General features: G+C 36.0%; 3 protein-coding genes across 3 annotated transcripts; all 3 read left to right on the top strand.

The window, feature by feature from the left end:
* Positions 1-290: 290 nt before the first annotated feature.
* On the top strand, positions 291-4,835 carry LOC109173163 (nuclear pore complex protein NUP43). The gene is made up of 5 exons (XM_019322435.1): positions 291-1,004; positions 2,689-2,758; positions 3,753-3,990; positions 4,103-4,176; positions 4,577-4,835. The coding sequence occupies exons 1-5, from the start codon at positions 352-354 to the stop codon at positions 4,628-4,630; spliced, it is 1,089 nt and encodes a 362-aa protein (XP_019177980.1). The 5' UTR covers positions 291-351; the 3' UTR covers positions 4,631-4,835.
* Positions 4,836-5,009: 174 nt separating this feature from the next.
* Positions 5,010-5,590, top strand: LOC109173165 (pathogenesis-related protein PRB1-3). The gene has a single exon (XM_019322437.1). The coding sequence runs from the start codon at positions 5,010-5,012 to the stop codon at positions 5,523-5,525; it is 516 nt and encodes a 171-aa protein (XP_019177982.1). The 3' UTR covers positions 5,526-5,590.
* Positions 5,591-7,028: 1,438 nt separating this feature from the next.
* LOC109173164 lies at positions 7,029-11,008 on the top strand. The gene is made up of 2 exons (XM_019322436.1): positions 7,029-7,433; positions 9,906-11,008. The coding sequence occupies exons 1-2, from the start codon at positions 7,033-7,035 to the stop codon at positions 10,558-10,560; spliced, it is 1,056 nt and encodes a 351-aa protein (XP_019177981.1). The 5' UTR covers positions 7,029-7,032; the 3' UTR covers positions 10,561-11,008.
* The last annotated feature ends 1,700 nt before the right edge of the window (positions 11,009-12,708 follow it).

Here is a 12,708-nt window from a genome sequence, read left to right as displayed (position 1 = left end):
AAAACTTTTAATTAATGTCAAAAAAAGATAAAATACATAACTAAATAACTTTGATAGTAGATTCTTAGATCTTAGTCAGACACTCAGACAAAAATAATTCTACCCCTGGTAAATTTATTTTTCGTAATATCATGAAATTATATTTTTATTTATACAAAATAATTTTCTCAAATTGTAAATTTTCAAGAAAGTTTTTAACTTTTTTTTTTTTTAAAAGGAAGAAAGTTTTAACTTATTTACAGACGCAAGGAAAAATTAAGGAGGGGGGGGGGGTTAATTATGAATGAACTCCGAGGATCACTGTCGAGCTTCAGTCTAAAACTCAGCTAAACCCTCACAAAAACCCTAAAAATGGCTCTAACAACCCCAATTCAAGTTCACCGATACCCACAGAGCCAGTACATCGACGCTCTCCGATGGCTCCCCCGACTCTCCGCCTTCCACCGCCACATTATCCTTGCCGCCTTCGATTCCGACGCGTCTTCCCCCTCCCTCCAACTGCTCAGCCTCTCGCAATCGCCGCCGTCGGATTCAGATCCGGAAATTCCCGAACTCAGTGTAGAATCATCCATTTCCACCCCTTCTCGGATCTCTGCCCTGAAAACCTGCCGAACCTCCAATAAACCTCTCATTACTGCAGCCTCATCTTCAGGTTCTCTCTCGATTCTCTCTGCGGATTTGATGAATGGGTCGTTAAATGTCGAGGCCTCGGTGACCGAAAGAGGGTTCCATTACGGACCCATCTTGGGGATTGATGTGAGTGAAAATGGGTCCGAGGCTGTTAGTGTTGGGGAAGATGGGAGGGTGAATTGGATCAACATTGGTGGTAGCATTGGAAAGACAGTGAATTTTCAGAAAGTTTTCGACAATAATGGGCTGGTTTCTTATCAGGCGGTTAAGTGGGCTTCGCCAGTGGAGTTTGTGACTGGTGGATTGGGTTATAGTCTTCAGTGGTGGGATCGGAGATCGCCTGGTGGACCTGTTTCTCAGTTTAAAGGAAATTGGTAATAGAATCTGTCTCAGTTATTTTAATTCAGTTTCATGTCATACAGTTTGTAAATGTGCTGTTCTATTTGTTAAATCTTTACAGATCTTTGAATTTTTGCACTTGTAGTTTAGAAGAACTATGTCATATGGATGAATTTGTTTGCCGACCTGTTGGCCTAAATGCTGAATACCTGAGTTACCACTTTTAACAAAACAAATTTTAGAAGTGGGATGCCACTTATCTAATCTAATCTGAAAACATAATAAGTCTCAATCCAGGTTATATCCCTTATTTATGTCTGTTTTTTCTGTTAACTTGTTTTTATACATTATGCTATAAGAGTTGCACTATACAATTTTTTCTGACAAAAATATCCCTACCGTTATGCACAATGGAGTATCTTTTTATTCAAGGGTAACAATGTCAAATAGATGAATTTGTTTGCCAACCTGTTGGCCTAAATGCTAAATACCTGAGTTATCACTTTTGACAAAACAAATTTTAGAAGTGGGATGCCACTTACTCCGTATTTGATATATAATGGTCGAAAGTTGGGAATAGAAAATGTGCCCTGGGATTCTATATATTTATAAGAGTCAAGTTTAAAGTGCATGTTTTTTTTCCCGGTTTGAGGTTTTCATATTTGGGCAATACTTTAGTTTATTGAGTGCCACAGTCACTAAAAATCAGGATATTAAAAATTGGGTCTGGTAAAGGCATTGATTTCTTCTTGGGTATACATTGTCTTTATATGCTCCATGCAGTAATAATGGTTAGACACTCTATGTAAAATTTGGACTTTGTTGTATCCAATTCTGTTTCCTCTCTCTCTCTCTCTCTCTCTTTTTTTTTTTTTTTTTTTTTTTTTTTTAAACATGCATGTCTTTCTACTGACAGCATTTTTAAGTTCTAAAGTCTAAAAAGTGCTGCTTTAAGTAAAATTTTATTATCAGTGTTTCCTTTCTGGAACTACATTATGATGCCAAATTTGAAGATTTGCTGTGTCCTTTCATTTTATTTTAATTTTGATTGTTAACACTAGTCTCTGCACTATCTTATTTCTAAGGATTAGGAGTGGTTAAAATGGAGCACAGAAATGCAGTGTTTTGTGTTTGTATGATTCTAATATTATAGTTTCTGGTACTCATTAAAAAATAAAATAAAATAAAATAAAAATAAAAAACCGAGGAAACTGTCTTTGTGCTCCACAGTCCACAAATTTTTATTTTATAGTGTTGCTTAAAGCCGAGAGCCCAGGATTCTGGCTCTTTTTTGTCTGTGTAGTTTTCTTTTTAGAGAAAATATACAATGCACTGATTGCATATGAGAACAATGCACTAGTAGTTAACCATATTATGCCCCCCCCCCCCCTCCCCCCCTCCCCCCCCCTCCCCCCCCCATTTCCTTAATCTTTAGTTATGACTGATTTACAATGTAGGAAACTGTTTCACTAATATGTACACTATCACTGAATTGTATATTTTCTCTTTTATCTCCATTTGTTCATTTAGACGCCAAGATGTGAATGGGTTTAATCAAACTGACCCTTTCTGTTTATGATCTCATGGTTGCAAACCTCAATGTAGTCTTGAAGATACCATTTCATCCTCTTAGCCTTCTGTTTTGTTTTTGTTTTTTTTTTTTTTTGTTTTCTCATGTTACTAGTAAACACAATGACAAATTATTTCATGATGCTATAGGAATCAAGGAATCATGCCTGGCATTGTGCATTCAATTGACATTCAACCATCAAGGAAGCATACTTGTCTTGTAAGTAATATTCACAATTTCATATAATTTGCTTTATTGATTATAGATCAGTATGTGTCTTAGACCTAGGTTATGGATGCAAGTTATGGCTTATATGAGAGATGACCTTGTGAAACTTATTTAAGGAACTCACTAAGCCGCCTTCACTTAAACACACATGCACATATCTCCACCTCCCCACCTGGTGCCAATAGAACAGTAGGACCACATAATATGAGGTCAATTCACTTCAGCACCATGGTAATCAAAAGTTGCACATTTTAATGTCATTAGCTGCAGCAATTACTACAGCAAATGTATAGGCTATGGCGCAATATAGACAATCCGTAGCCTGTCATGCAATTATGTGAGGTTTCACTTATAATCATGTGATTTTTTTCTTCATCATTAATCTCCATGATGTTGGCAACATGTAACTGCTCCTGCTAGGAAAATAAATTGGCTGATGCTTTGATGGCATCATACACAAAGTGACAGATTAAATTTTATGATGAATTTTAGATGGCGACTTGTAATAGTATTTTGGTTCATAATCATATTTGTGCTAGCTAAATATTTCACATGTGAAAATTCTAGCATATACTCTGTAGCATACAACCATCAAAATCATATGGCTTGATTCCAATGCCGGTGAGGTATTCATTATATACACCTCAGTTACTATTGACTCTTCTCCCCATTATAAATGCCCATTGAATAAGCTTTTGGCCGTCTTTTTATGTCCTTTGGTCCATGTGTAAGTTTCATGTATCAAGGAAAGGATTAATTTGTGATTGTTAAAGTTCTGATAGTATGCTGCTATTTGGGAAGAGTTACTCAAGATCAAGGTTCCATAGTAATGTATTATGATGTTCCCTCACCTATAATGGCATTGAGTAAAAATTATCTGTTTATTAGGTTATTTGACATTAAATATATGGAAATCGCATCCTTAGATTAGTTCTGAATACCATGTGCATTAATTTATTTCCCTATAATTTTATTGTGCCTAAAGGCAGGAGGTTCTTCTGGTACTGTATTTGTATGGGATCTTCGTAAGCCACAACAGTCTATAGTTCTTACTGGTGTTGGGACCAGTGATTCAGCAGTCCAGACACTATCAGAAAGTGAGGTTTGGGAGGTTCAATATGACAACTATTCTCATTCTTCCAGCATTGCCCACACTTCTGCCTCATCTTTTCTTCCTGCCATGATTTGCTCAGAGGATGGCATCCTTGGTGTAATTGATCAAGGTGTGTAATGCATATAGACTTTTTATGCATTTTCATTTTTTGAATCATTTCCGTTGCTTTTGGATACACCTTCCCTGGTTTATGATTTTTTTGGTTTGCTATGATTGCATAGGTGAAGAACCTATTGAACTTTTGGCTGAACCATGTGCCATTAACAGCTTTGACATTGACAAGCAAAACCCCTCGGTATGTGGAAATACAATTTAATCATGTCTCCAAGATTACAATACCCATGACCTCATTTCCATATTTTTCAATTGTCTCCGCACATGTACTCTGCTCCCCATTTCTTAACCGTCTTATTTTACAAACTCCAATGGACATTATTGGCTCTGTTTGCTATAACTAGCTCATAAGCTAGCTTAAAGTTGAAAGCTTAAAAGCTAGTAGCTACTAGCTTATTTTGAAACGCTCAGTAGAGTAGTGTTTCAAAATGAGCTATTATTTTAAGCTCCAGATGCTTTATCAAACAGAACTTATAGCTCTAAAATAAGCTCTACTAAACAGAGCTCTGAACTATAGCAATAGACTTCTACTAAAATGGAGTTAGGCCGTGCATTTTAACAATTACCGTGTTGGCGTGCAGGATGTGGTTTGTAGTTTGGAGTGGGAATCTGTGGCCATCTTGACAAGGCCGTAGCTGCTACCGCCAGAACCAACTAGATGGTGCAACTCTCTTTTCTGTCTCATAATGTTTTATCAACTGTAAATTATTATAAGGTTGATAAAAGTGATGCAACCTTAAAACATGCTAACACTGAAGAAAACCTTTATTTTAGTGACTGTGAGCATAGTTTAATGAATGATTGATGGTATGTGGCAATGATTGGAAACAGTTGTGGGAAGTTGAGAACTCATTCTTCACATTCATTAACGTGATTTTCCACCTAAGTCACATTGTGAGCACATGTGAAATGATTCCTTGTCATATATTCCTCCTAACATGTATATAAATCCTAAGATTTGCTCAGTTTTTTCCATCAAATCCAGTTACCCTTTCTCTCTATCTATATATAGAAATGAGATCTTCCATCTTATTAATTCTTCTTTTGTTATCACAAACTTCTTCACTGTGTTTATCAAAACCAATCAGACAGGAGGGGGTGAGCCCAACTCCCAGAAACACAATCAGACAGTTCCTTCTTCCCCACAACAGAATCAGAGCAAAGCTTGGCATTCCCCCACTCAAATGGAGTCCCAAGCTGGCTGGCTATGCAAGCCGGTGGGCCCATCAACAGCGGCAAAACTGCGAATTGCTTCATTCCGGTGGTGACTATGGCGAGAACCTTTTCTGGGGAAGCGGGACCGACTGGGAACCAGGTGATGCAGTTGCAGCATGGGCTAAGGAGAGACTCTATTATGACTATTCATCAAATACTTGTAAGCAAAACAAAGATTGTTGGCATTATACACAAGTAGTTTGGAAGGAGAGCACGAGAGTTGGGTGTGCTAAAGTTATATGCAACACTGGGGATACTTTGGTTATTTGTAACTATGATCCACATGGTAACGTTATAGGGGAGAAGCCTTTCTGATAATATGTTTTATAATGTTGTAAAGCTATAAATTTTAGGAAAAAGGGTTAAATTGGTCCCCTAAGTCATTCGGATAGTGCAATTAGATTCTTTAAGTAAAAAAATAAAATTTCATTCAAATGCTTGCCTATTTCACGAACAGATGTGGTTGTCCGGTGAGGACAGTCACAATTGTCAAACATGAGCTCTAGATTTGGACAATCTGGAACGAAGGCGATGTCCATGGCTGTCCAGGGTCGTCCCCGACAACCATGGCCGTCTAAAAAAATTTTGAATTTTTTTTAGACGGCCATAGATGTTTGGGGATGGCCCTGGACATGGCTGTCCATAGCCGTTTGGAACAAGGGTGGCGGCCATGGCCACTGCTCTCATTCCAGATTGTTCAGATCTGTACCTCATGTTTGACAGTCGTGGCTGTTCTCGGATGGCCACGATCGTCTGTGAAGGAGGCTGTCCTCGTCGTACAATTTATTTATTGTCAAGTTTGGAAAGACTTAACCTACTATACAAGTTGATTTGGACTTAATTGAACAATTTTATAGGTTTAAGGGATTTGAATAGAGTTTTTTTTTTTGTTTTTATTTTTATTTTTATACTTAGGGGAATCTAATTGCACTACCCGAATGACTTGGGGGCCAATTTGACCATTTTTCCTAATAACAACAACATTAAATGGCAATATAGTAATTTTCTTGGTGTTTTTTTTTTTTTTTTTTTTTTTTTCCTAGTTGCCATCAAAATGTAATTCCTATGGGGGTGGGGGTATATGAATTGTAATTCCACCGAATTGTAATTCTCTCCAACCAAACAGTGTAATTGAGGAGTTTAAAGAATTGTGTTGTAAGGGTTTGTTACTTTACATATCACACTCTTTCTAAAAATAACAATCAATAAACCAAAACTTCTTATATATGAATCTTGTACTTCTCACCTTCATTACATTTTTTTGAGTACTATTGACTCTATTACAATGTAGTATTTGCGACCTCTCATTTGGGAGAACCAAATAGGTGTCATTGAGCTCCAAGCTACTTAGCACCTTCATTACACTTTGATTTACATGATTATATTATGTTCTAAGTCTTGTGGTTCTAGTTGGTAAATGATTACAAGTCACCTTAACTAAACTCATAAGTATGAAACATTTTAGTTAATTTCTATGCTTAAATATGTATTAGATTCAAGTAATTCTTATTCTACAAATTCATCAGGTGATTTACAATTCAATTAAACCATATTAATCATATGTAACACCATTTATTTCATGCATGGAAAATAACAACTTTATAAGTAGTTAGAAAATAAATAAGCAAAAATTATAATTAAAAATATTATTCAACGCTTCTTGCTAAATAGATTCTTTTTAATTATCACTTATCTACGAGTTAGGCTATCTTTATTCCTACAAATAAAATTTTGAGACAACACATAAATATTTCAATTTATGTATTTATTATAAAATAATAATAATAATATTTAATCATGTATTCATGTGCCCCAAAATTTTATGCCCTCTAGGCTCGAGTCTCTAGATAAGAAAAATGTTTGGAGAGAGACAGATAGATCTTCTTCTACTATGGCTCTGCTGACGTCATCGAAGGGAGTGGTGATATCAGTGCCGGTGCTTGTTCTCTCCGCCGCCACAGCCGCAGTCTTCTTCTTCTTTCTCCTCTCTTCTCTGTCTTCACCTTCATCGCCCCCTACTTGCTCTTGCCCTACCGCCCTGGATCGCACTGCCTCTAGCGCCGCTACCACCGGCTCCTATGAGGACCGGATCTCGCCGTCGGCGGAGGATATTGAGTGGGTGAAGGGGCTGATCGTGGCCAATGGCCTCCATATGGCACAGAATGTGCTCCGCAAAGGGATTAACCCTCGCACTCGCCAACAGCAGCTCCAAGATCTTCTTCAGTATGCACCCTTTAAACTTACGTCTGTATTAGTCTCTGTGCAAATATATGCTTATTTGAGTGCATGTGTTTATAATTTGGTTAGGTTTGATCTTCTTATTCACAAAGTGATTTGGTTGCATATATGAATTAGTTTTTATTGAAAGATTGATTGCTGATTATTGATGTTTATAATACATAATAAATAGCCTTTGGGATATGATTTGAGCGGTCAATACTCAATAGCTTCCTGCCTGTACTTCTTATAAGTTATATTTGAACTTCAATTTAGAAGCACAAGTACAGTAACTGTAAGCAAGCACTCTTGAGCTATATAGGGTGAAGAGATCACAAGAAGATTCAATTTCAGGAGAAGAAATCCTCAGCAATAGAGTGCCAACCAAAAGATTAAAAGGAGAATAAAATAAAAAGTTGATCACAAGCCAATGTTACCAAGAGACATCTAGCTTATAGCACAAGAACTCCTTGTCCCCTTGGCTAAAAACACTGTCTTTGTGCCCAACTGCCCATCCCTCAGATCTGTAGCATACACTATAGCCAAGCCACACTAGGCAAATATGACCGGATTAAAAGCAAACTTGAAGCATCCGTGTAGTATTTATCTGAATGATAAGAAGGAAGTAAAGAAGAAGATATAGTTAAAGTAGAAGAAAAACCCTCCATAAAGGAGGAGCCAAGGAAGTTGGTTGCGCCAATGGGGAAACAACCAACAGAAAGGTTTTCTCTCTAGAGAAACCTCTAAAGGCCACATCATTGGGGCTACCACCGGTTGGTGTCTCTGGTGGTTATCCCCTCCATACTCTAGGGTTTTTCTCAAGTGAAGGGAAGTATATGAATCTGCTGGAGTTTGGAATATTTGGTGGCTATTGGCCAGTCACACATACCAAGCCTATAGGTTAATGGTCAGTAAGTTCACCTATATGATTGAGCTGCTCCTTTTTACAAGAGATTTTGAGTTGTGAGTATTCCTTTGATCCTTTCAGAGGATATTAACTATATTTGTACAGTAAGATCTGTAAGTAATTTTGAATTATGAAAAGATGTAGGAAAAAGAAATTATTTAGCATTTTCTTTGAAACTTTGTTATTTAGACCAACCTATCCGTATGTATTACCCCTATATAATGCTTGGTGTTCAAAATTTTACATTTTTACCTCGAAACTGTTAGGCTTTTTTGTTTTTAAAATCTTTCTTCAAACAGTGTCTTTAGCAATCAATTTAATCTAGATTTATTTTGGAGTACTCTTTTCTCTCTCTCTCTCTCTCTCTCTTCTTCTTCTTCTTTTTTTTTTTTTTAATGAACCAAATTAGGGAAAATCTGTTGGCTAATTAACAAGTTATACATGCTTAACTCTATGCAGCTTTGCTAATATGCCAGTAAGTTCACCTAGATCATTGTGTTGGTGGCTTCCTTGTTATAGGAGAATTCTAGTTTTTCTCTCAGAGGCTGTTAACTTCATTGTCTTTTATGTAGTTTTTATAGGAGAATTCTAGTTTTTCTCTCAGAGGCTGTTAACTTCATTGTCTTTTATGTAGTTTTGAATTATGAGGTGTACGATAAAGATGCTTTTGCACAATATCTTTGGACTGTTTAATCTCAAAACTTGTGGATTTGAAGTATTTCCGTTTCAATTTTAATGTTCTATTTAGCAAATCGTTATGTGGTAAATAATCAATTTAGTGTTGAGCTATTTTAGAGTAATTTTTAGTTTGTTTTGGTTAAAGGAAAATTTGGTGACTAATTAGCCAGTCACACTTGTTGAACTGTGTGAATGGTCAGTAAGTTCACCTATATAATTGTGTTGGTAGCCTCCTAGTTACTAGGGAACTCTCTGTTTCTTTTAGAGGTTATTAACTACATCAGTGTTCTGTAAGGAACTTGTTACTATGATAAAATTCTAAGTTATTAAGCAGTTGATTTTGACTTTGTTATTCCAAATACCCACCCTGACATATTCTCTGGTTCTGCGTTGTGTTGAATATTTTACTTCAAAACTATTGGCATTTAGGGTACTTCTATAAAAACTCTTCAGTTTTTTTGTAAGTAGGTGTGGTGTCTCTTTTGTTGTAAATTTTGGATGGAGGAAACATAAAGGTAGGCTGAAAAACTGCATTGAATTTAGATTAACTTTGTTAATAAAAGCTAATTGTTGTTCGTGAATGAATTTGAATTGGGTGGCTTAATTGTTGTTTCCCAAATAGTTGGATGGCTTATTTGTACTTTATCCCTATTAATATTGAAGGAAAAGAATGATGAGAAAAAAGAGAACAAACTTTCACAACTAATCAACTAAATATTAACTTCGTTTAATCGAGTAGAACAAGAAACATGTTTGCTATTTGACTTCTTACTCTGCATTTCTTTTTTTCAAATTGAATCTACCTCTTCCCATAGGAAAACTGGAACTCTTATTTGCTTCCTTGAGGAGTTGAGCTAGTTGTCAGAAATCATGTTGAACTTTTTTTTTTAAAGGTTCAAGGGAATATCACACTATGAAGGAGAGGAAGCAAATAATCACACTGCTCTCGCTTGTCCCAGTGAGCTCCTTGTAGAAGAGCACCACAGCAATTATGGGGAACCTTGGGCAGGAGGGCGAGATGTGTTTGAATTCCTTGCAGAATCAGTTCATCTAGCTCCTAACTCCAAAGTTTTGGAGATTGGATGTGGGACCCTTCGTGTTGGTTTGCATTTCATCCGGTACTTGAACCCTGAACAATACCACTGCCTTGAAAGAGATGAGCTATCCTTAATGGCTGCCTTGAGGTATGAGATTCCATCCCAAGGTTTATTACCTAAACGTCCTCTTATTGTAAGAGGTGAAGACATGGAGTTCAGTAAATTTGGATCTGGAACCATGTATGATTTGATATACGCAAGTGCTGTTTTCCTTCATATGCCCGATAAGCTTGTATGGGTTGGGTTCGAGAGACTTGTTGATAGATTAAAACCTCTAGATGGTCGTATTTTTGTGTCACACAATATAAAGTTCTGTTCAAGATTAGGAGGAGACGAATGCACAAAAAGGCTAAGTAATCTTGGGCTTGAGTATCTTGGGAAGCACACTCATGATAGTTTGCTCTTCAACCACTATGAGATTTGGTTTGAATTTAGGCGCTTCAAGGCTTAAAAATATATAGACAATCAGATGGAGATCGATAGTCCATGCATATTTATGAGGAAGCAATTGGAACCGTGTGCTCATCCTGTTCTTTTGATTCATTCTTTACATCTATGCACTGGTTTGCAATGTGCAAGAGATAGAAGAGATTTTTGTTGGAGCAGCTTTAGTGGTCATTAATTTGTAGTTTTAACTATAAGATTCTGCTCTGATCTTCTCTTTCCTAGTCACACCTGCAAAAACTCCTCAAAAACTACAACTATGGAGAATGCATGCTTATTCAGCTTGTCATCATTATATTCTAGGTATCTAATTATCTATGCTAGTCTTGCAGGAAGAAAGTTTTGTTATAAGATCACTCCATAGCATTAGTATACCCAAATGTGTAACTTCGTGATGTATATTTGAAATTCTAGTGTCAAAGGCTTCTGTTATATGCTTCCTATGTACACATCAATCAGTGAACATTGTTGTGTTCACCTCTATTTTTAAAGTTTTTTTTTTAAATGCAGATTTGGATAATACGTTTTGGTAATTGGGTCTGTTTACCTTACTATTTTGGTATATGATTTTCAGTTATCCATCCTCTAATTCCTTTTTTTTTTTTTTCAATTTGAAAATCATATTTACCAAGCCTCATGGTTGCAATGGGCGATGGGCGCTAGTCGGGCGCCCGGACAGCGTCTAGGTGGCACTAGGCGGGCGCAAAAAAAACAGTGGCAAACTTGCAGTTTGACAATTTTAATGAGGCTGTTTTCAACATTCAACCAAATAAATGAAAAAATGATAATTCATAAGTCATAACATCTAAACAATATTAAAAATTAAAGGAATAAGGGTATAGGCCACCAAAAGTGCAATTAGGTCATCGAACTCAAAAACAATGCAATTGGGTTTCTAAACTACATAAAATTATGCAATTAAGTCTAAAATGACCTGTTGACCTTAAATTGTGCTGATGTGGCGGTTACCAATTTTAAAAATAAATTTTAAATAAAATAATTAATTTAAAAAAAAAAAACTAGAATTGCCGGAGACGAAGAGCTTCGTCTCCATGGCCGGAGACGAAGGTTCGTCTCCCTAGCCATGGAGACGAAGGTCTCTTCGTTTCCATGGCCGGAGATGAAGGGATGGTCTCCGACAGTTTAGTTTAGTTTAGTTTTTTTTTTTTTTTTAAAATTATATAATTTTAATTAATTATTTTATTTTAAAATATATTTACAAATTATTTTTAAAATTGATAACCTACATTTCAGGTAAACAGGTCATTTTGGACATAATTGCATGATTTTATGTGGTTCAGGGGCCCAGTTGCATTGTTTTTGAGTTCGATGACCTAATTGCACTTTGGTGTGCAATTCAGTGGCCTATTTGACCCTTATTTCAAAATTAAAAAATACTCAAATACTTCAATTATCCAAAGATTCAAAGTATCAAACTAGTCTACGGGTGTATATATGTCATATTATATATATATATATATGTATATATATATATATATATATATATATATATATATATATATATATATATATATATATAATGAAAAAAAATTAGCAAGGCCGAGCTAATCGGGTTAACTCAATCGAAATGGACGAGTTAACTCAGCTAAGTTAGACGTTAGGCGGTTGTCTAGGCGGCCAAGTCGGCCAAATTAGGCGCTAGGCAGACGCCTAGGCGGCGGCCGGTCGCCTAGGCGAGCGCCTAGGGGGAAGTCGCCACGGTCTAAGGGCGCCTAATGCCTAGGCGGTCGCCTAGACCGATTTTTGTAACTATACTTCTTTTCCACATTAAATTTTTAAGTTTAATTCTTTTTGAAACTATAACATTATAAAAATAATCACAAATTCAAAATTTCAAGTGTTTTAAAATCTAATATTCAAATATTTTGAATATGTTCCGTTTGAGCAAAATATGTAATTCAGAGTAATTTTTTGCTTCAATACTAATATATGTGAAATCGTAACATTCGATATTCAAACTATATTTATATCAGAATATAACAATATTTAGTTTGATATATTTATATCAGAATATAACATATTGATGTTGGCAAATTAAGAAAGTATAGGTAGATAAATAGTGGAAAATTATACCATGGACCATGGTCTACCTAATATGTTAACTACATGTACATAATCTATTAATTACAGACAC

The sequence above is a fragment of the Ipomoea nil genome, unplaced genomic scaffold (genome assembly GCF_001879475.1).
Source record: "Ipomoea nil cultivar Tokyo-kokei standard unplaced genomic scaffold, Asagao_1.1 scaffold0465, whole genome shotgun sequence".
In the NCBI taxonomy this organism is placed as follows: Eukaryota; Viridiplantae; Streptophyta; class Magnoliopsida; order Solanales; family Convolvulaceae; genus Ipomoea; species Ipomoea nil.
This window is presented reverse-complemented; position numbering and strand designations above follow the sequence as displayed.

Coding starts and splice junctions, on each gene's coding strand:
- LOC109173164 (XM_019322436.1), top strand. CDS start 7,033: ATGCCCTCTAGGCTCGAGTCTCTAGATAAGAAAAATGTTTGGAGAGAG. Junction 7,434..9,905: donor CAGCTCCAAGATCTTCTTCA/GTATGCACCCTT, acceptor TTTTTTTTAAAG/GTTCAAGGGAATATCACACT.
- LOC109173165 (XM_019322437.1), top strand. CDS start 5,010: ATGAGATCTTCCATCTTATTAATTCTTCTTTTGTTATCACAAACTTCT.
- LOC109173163 (XM_019322435.1), top strand. CDS start 352: ATGGCTCTAACAACCCCAATTCAAGTTCACCGATACCCACAGAGCCAG. Junction 1,005..2,688: donor TCTCAGTTTAAAGGAAATTG/GTAATAGAATCT, acceptor ATGATGCTATAG/GAATCAAGGAATCATGCCTG. Junction 3,991..4,102: donor CCTTGGTGTAATTGATCAAG/GTGTGTAATGCA, acceptor ATGATTGCATAG/GTGAAGAACCTATTGAACTT.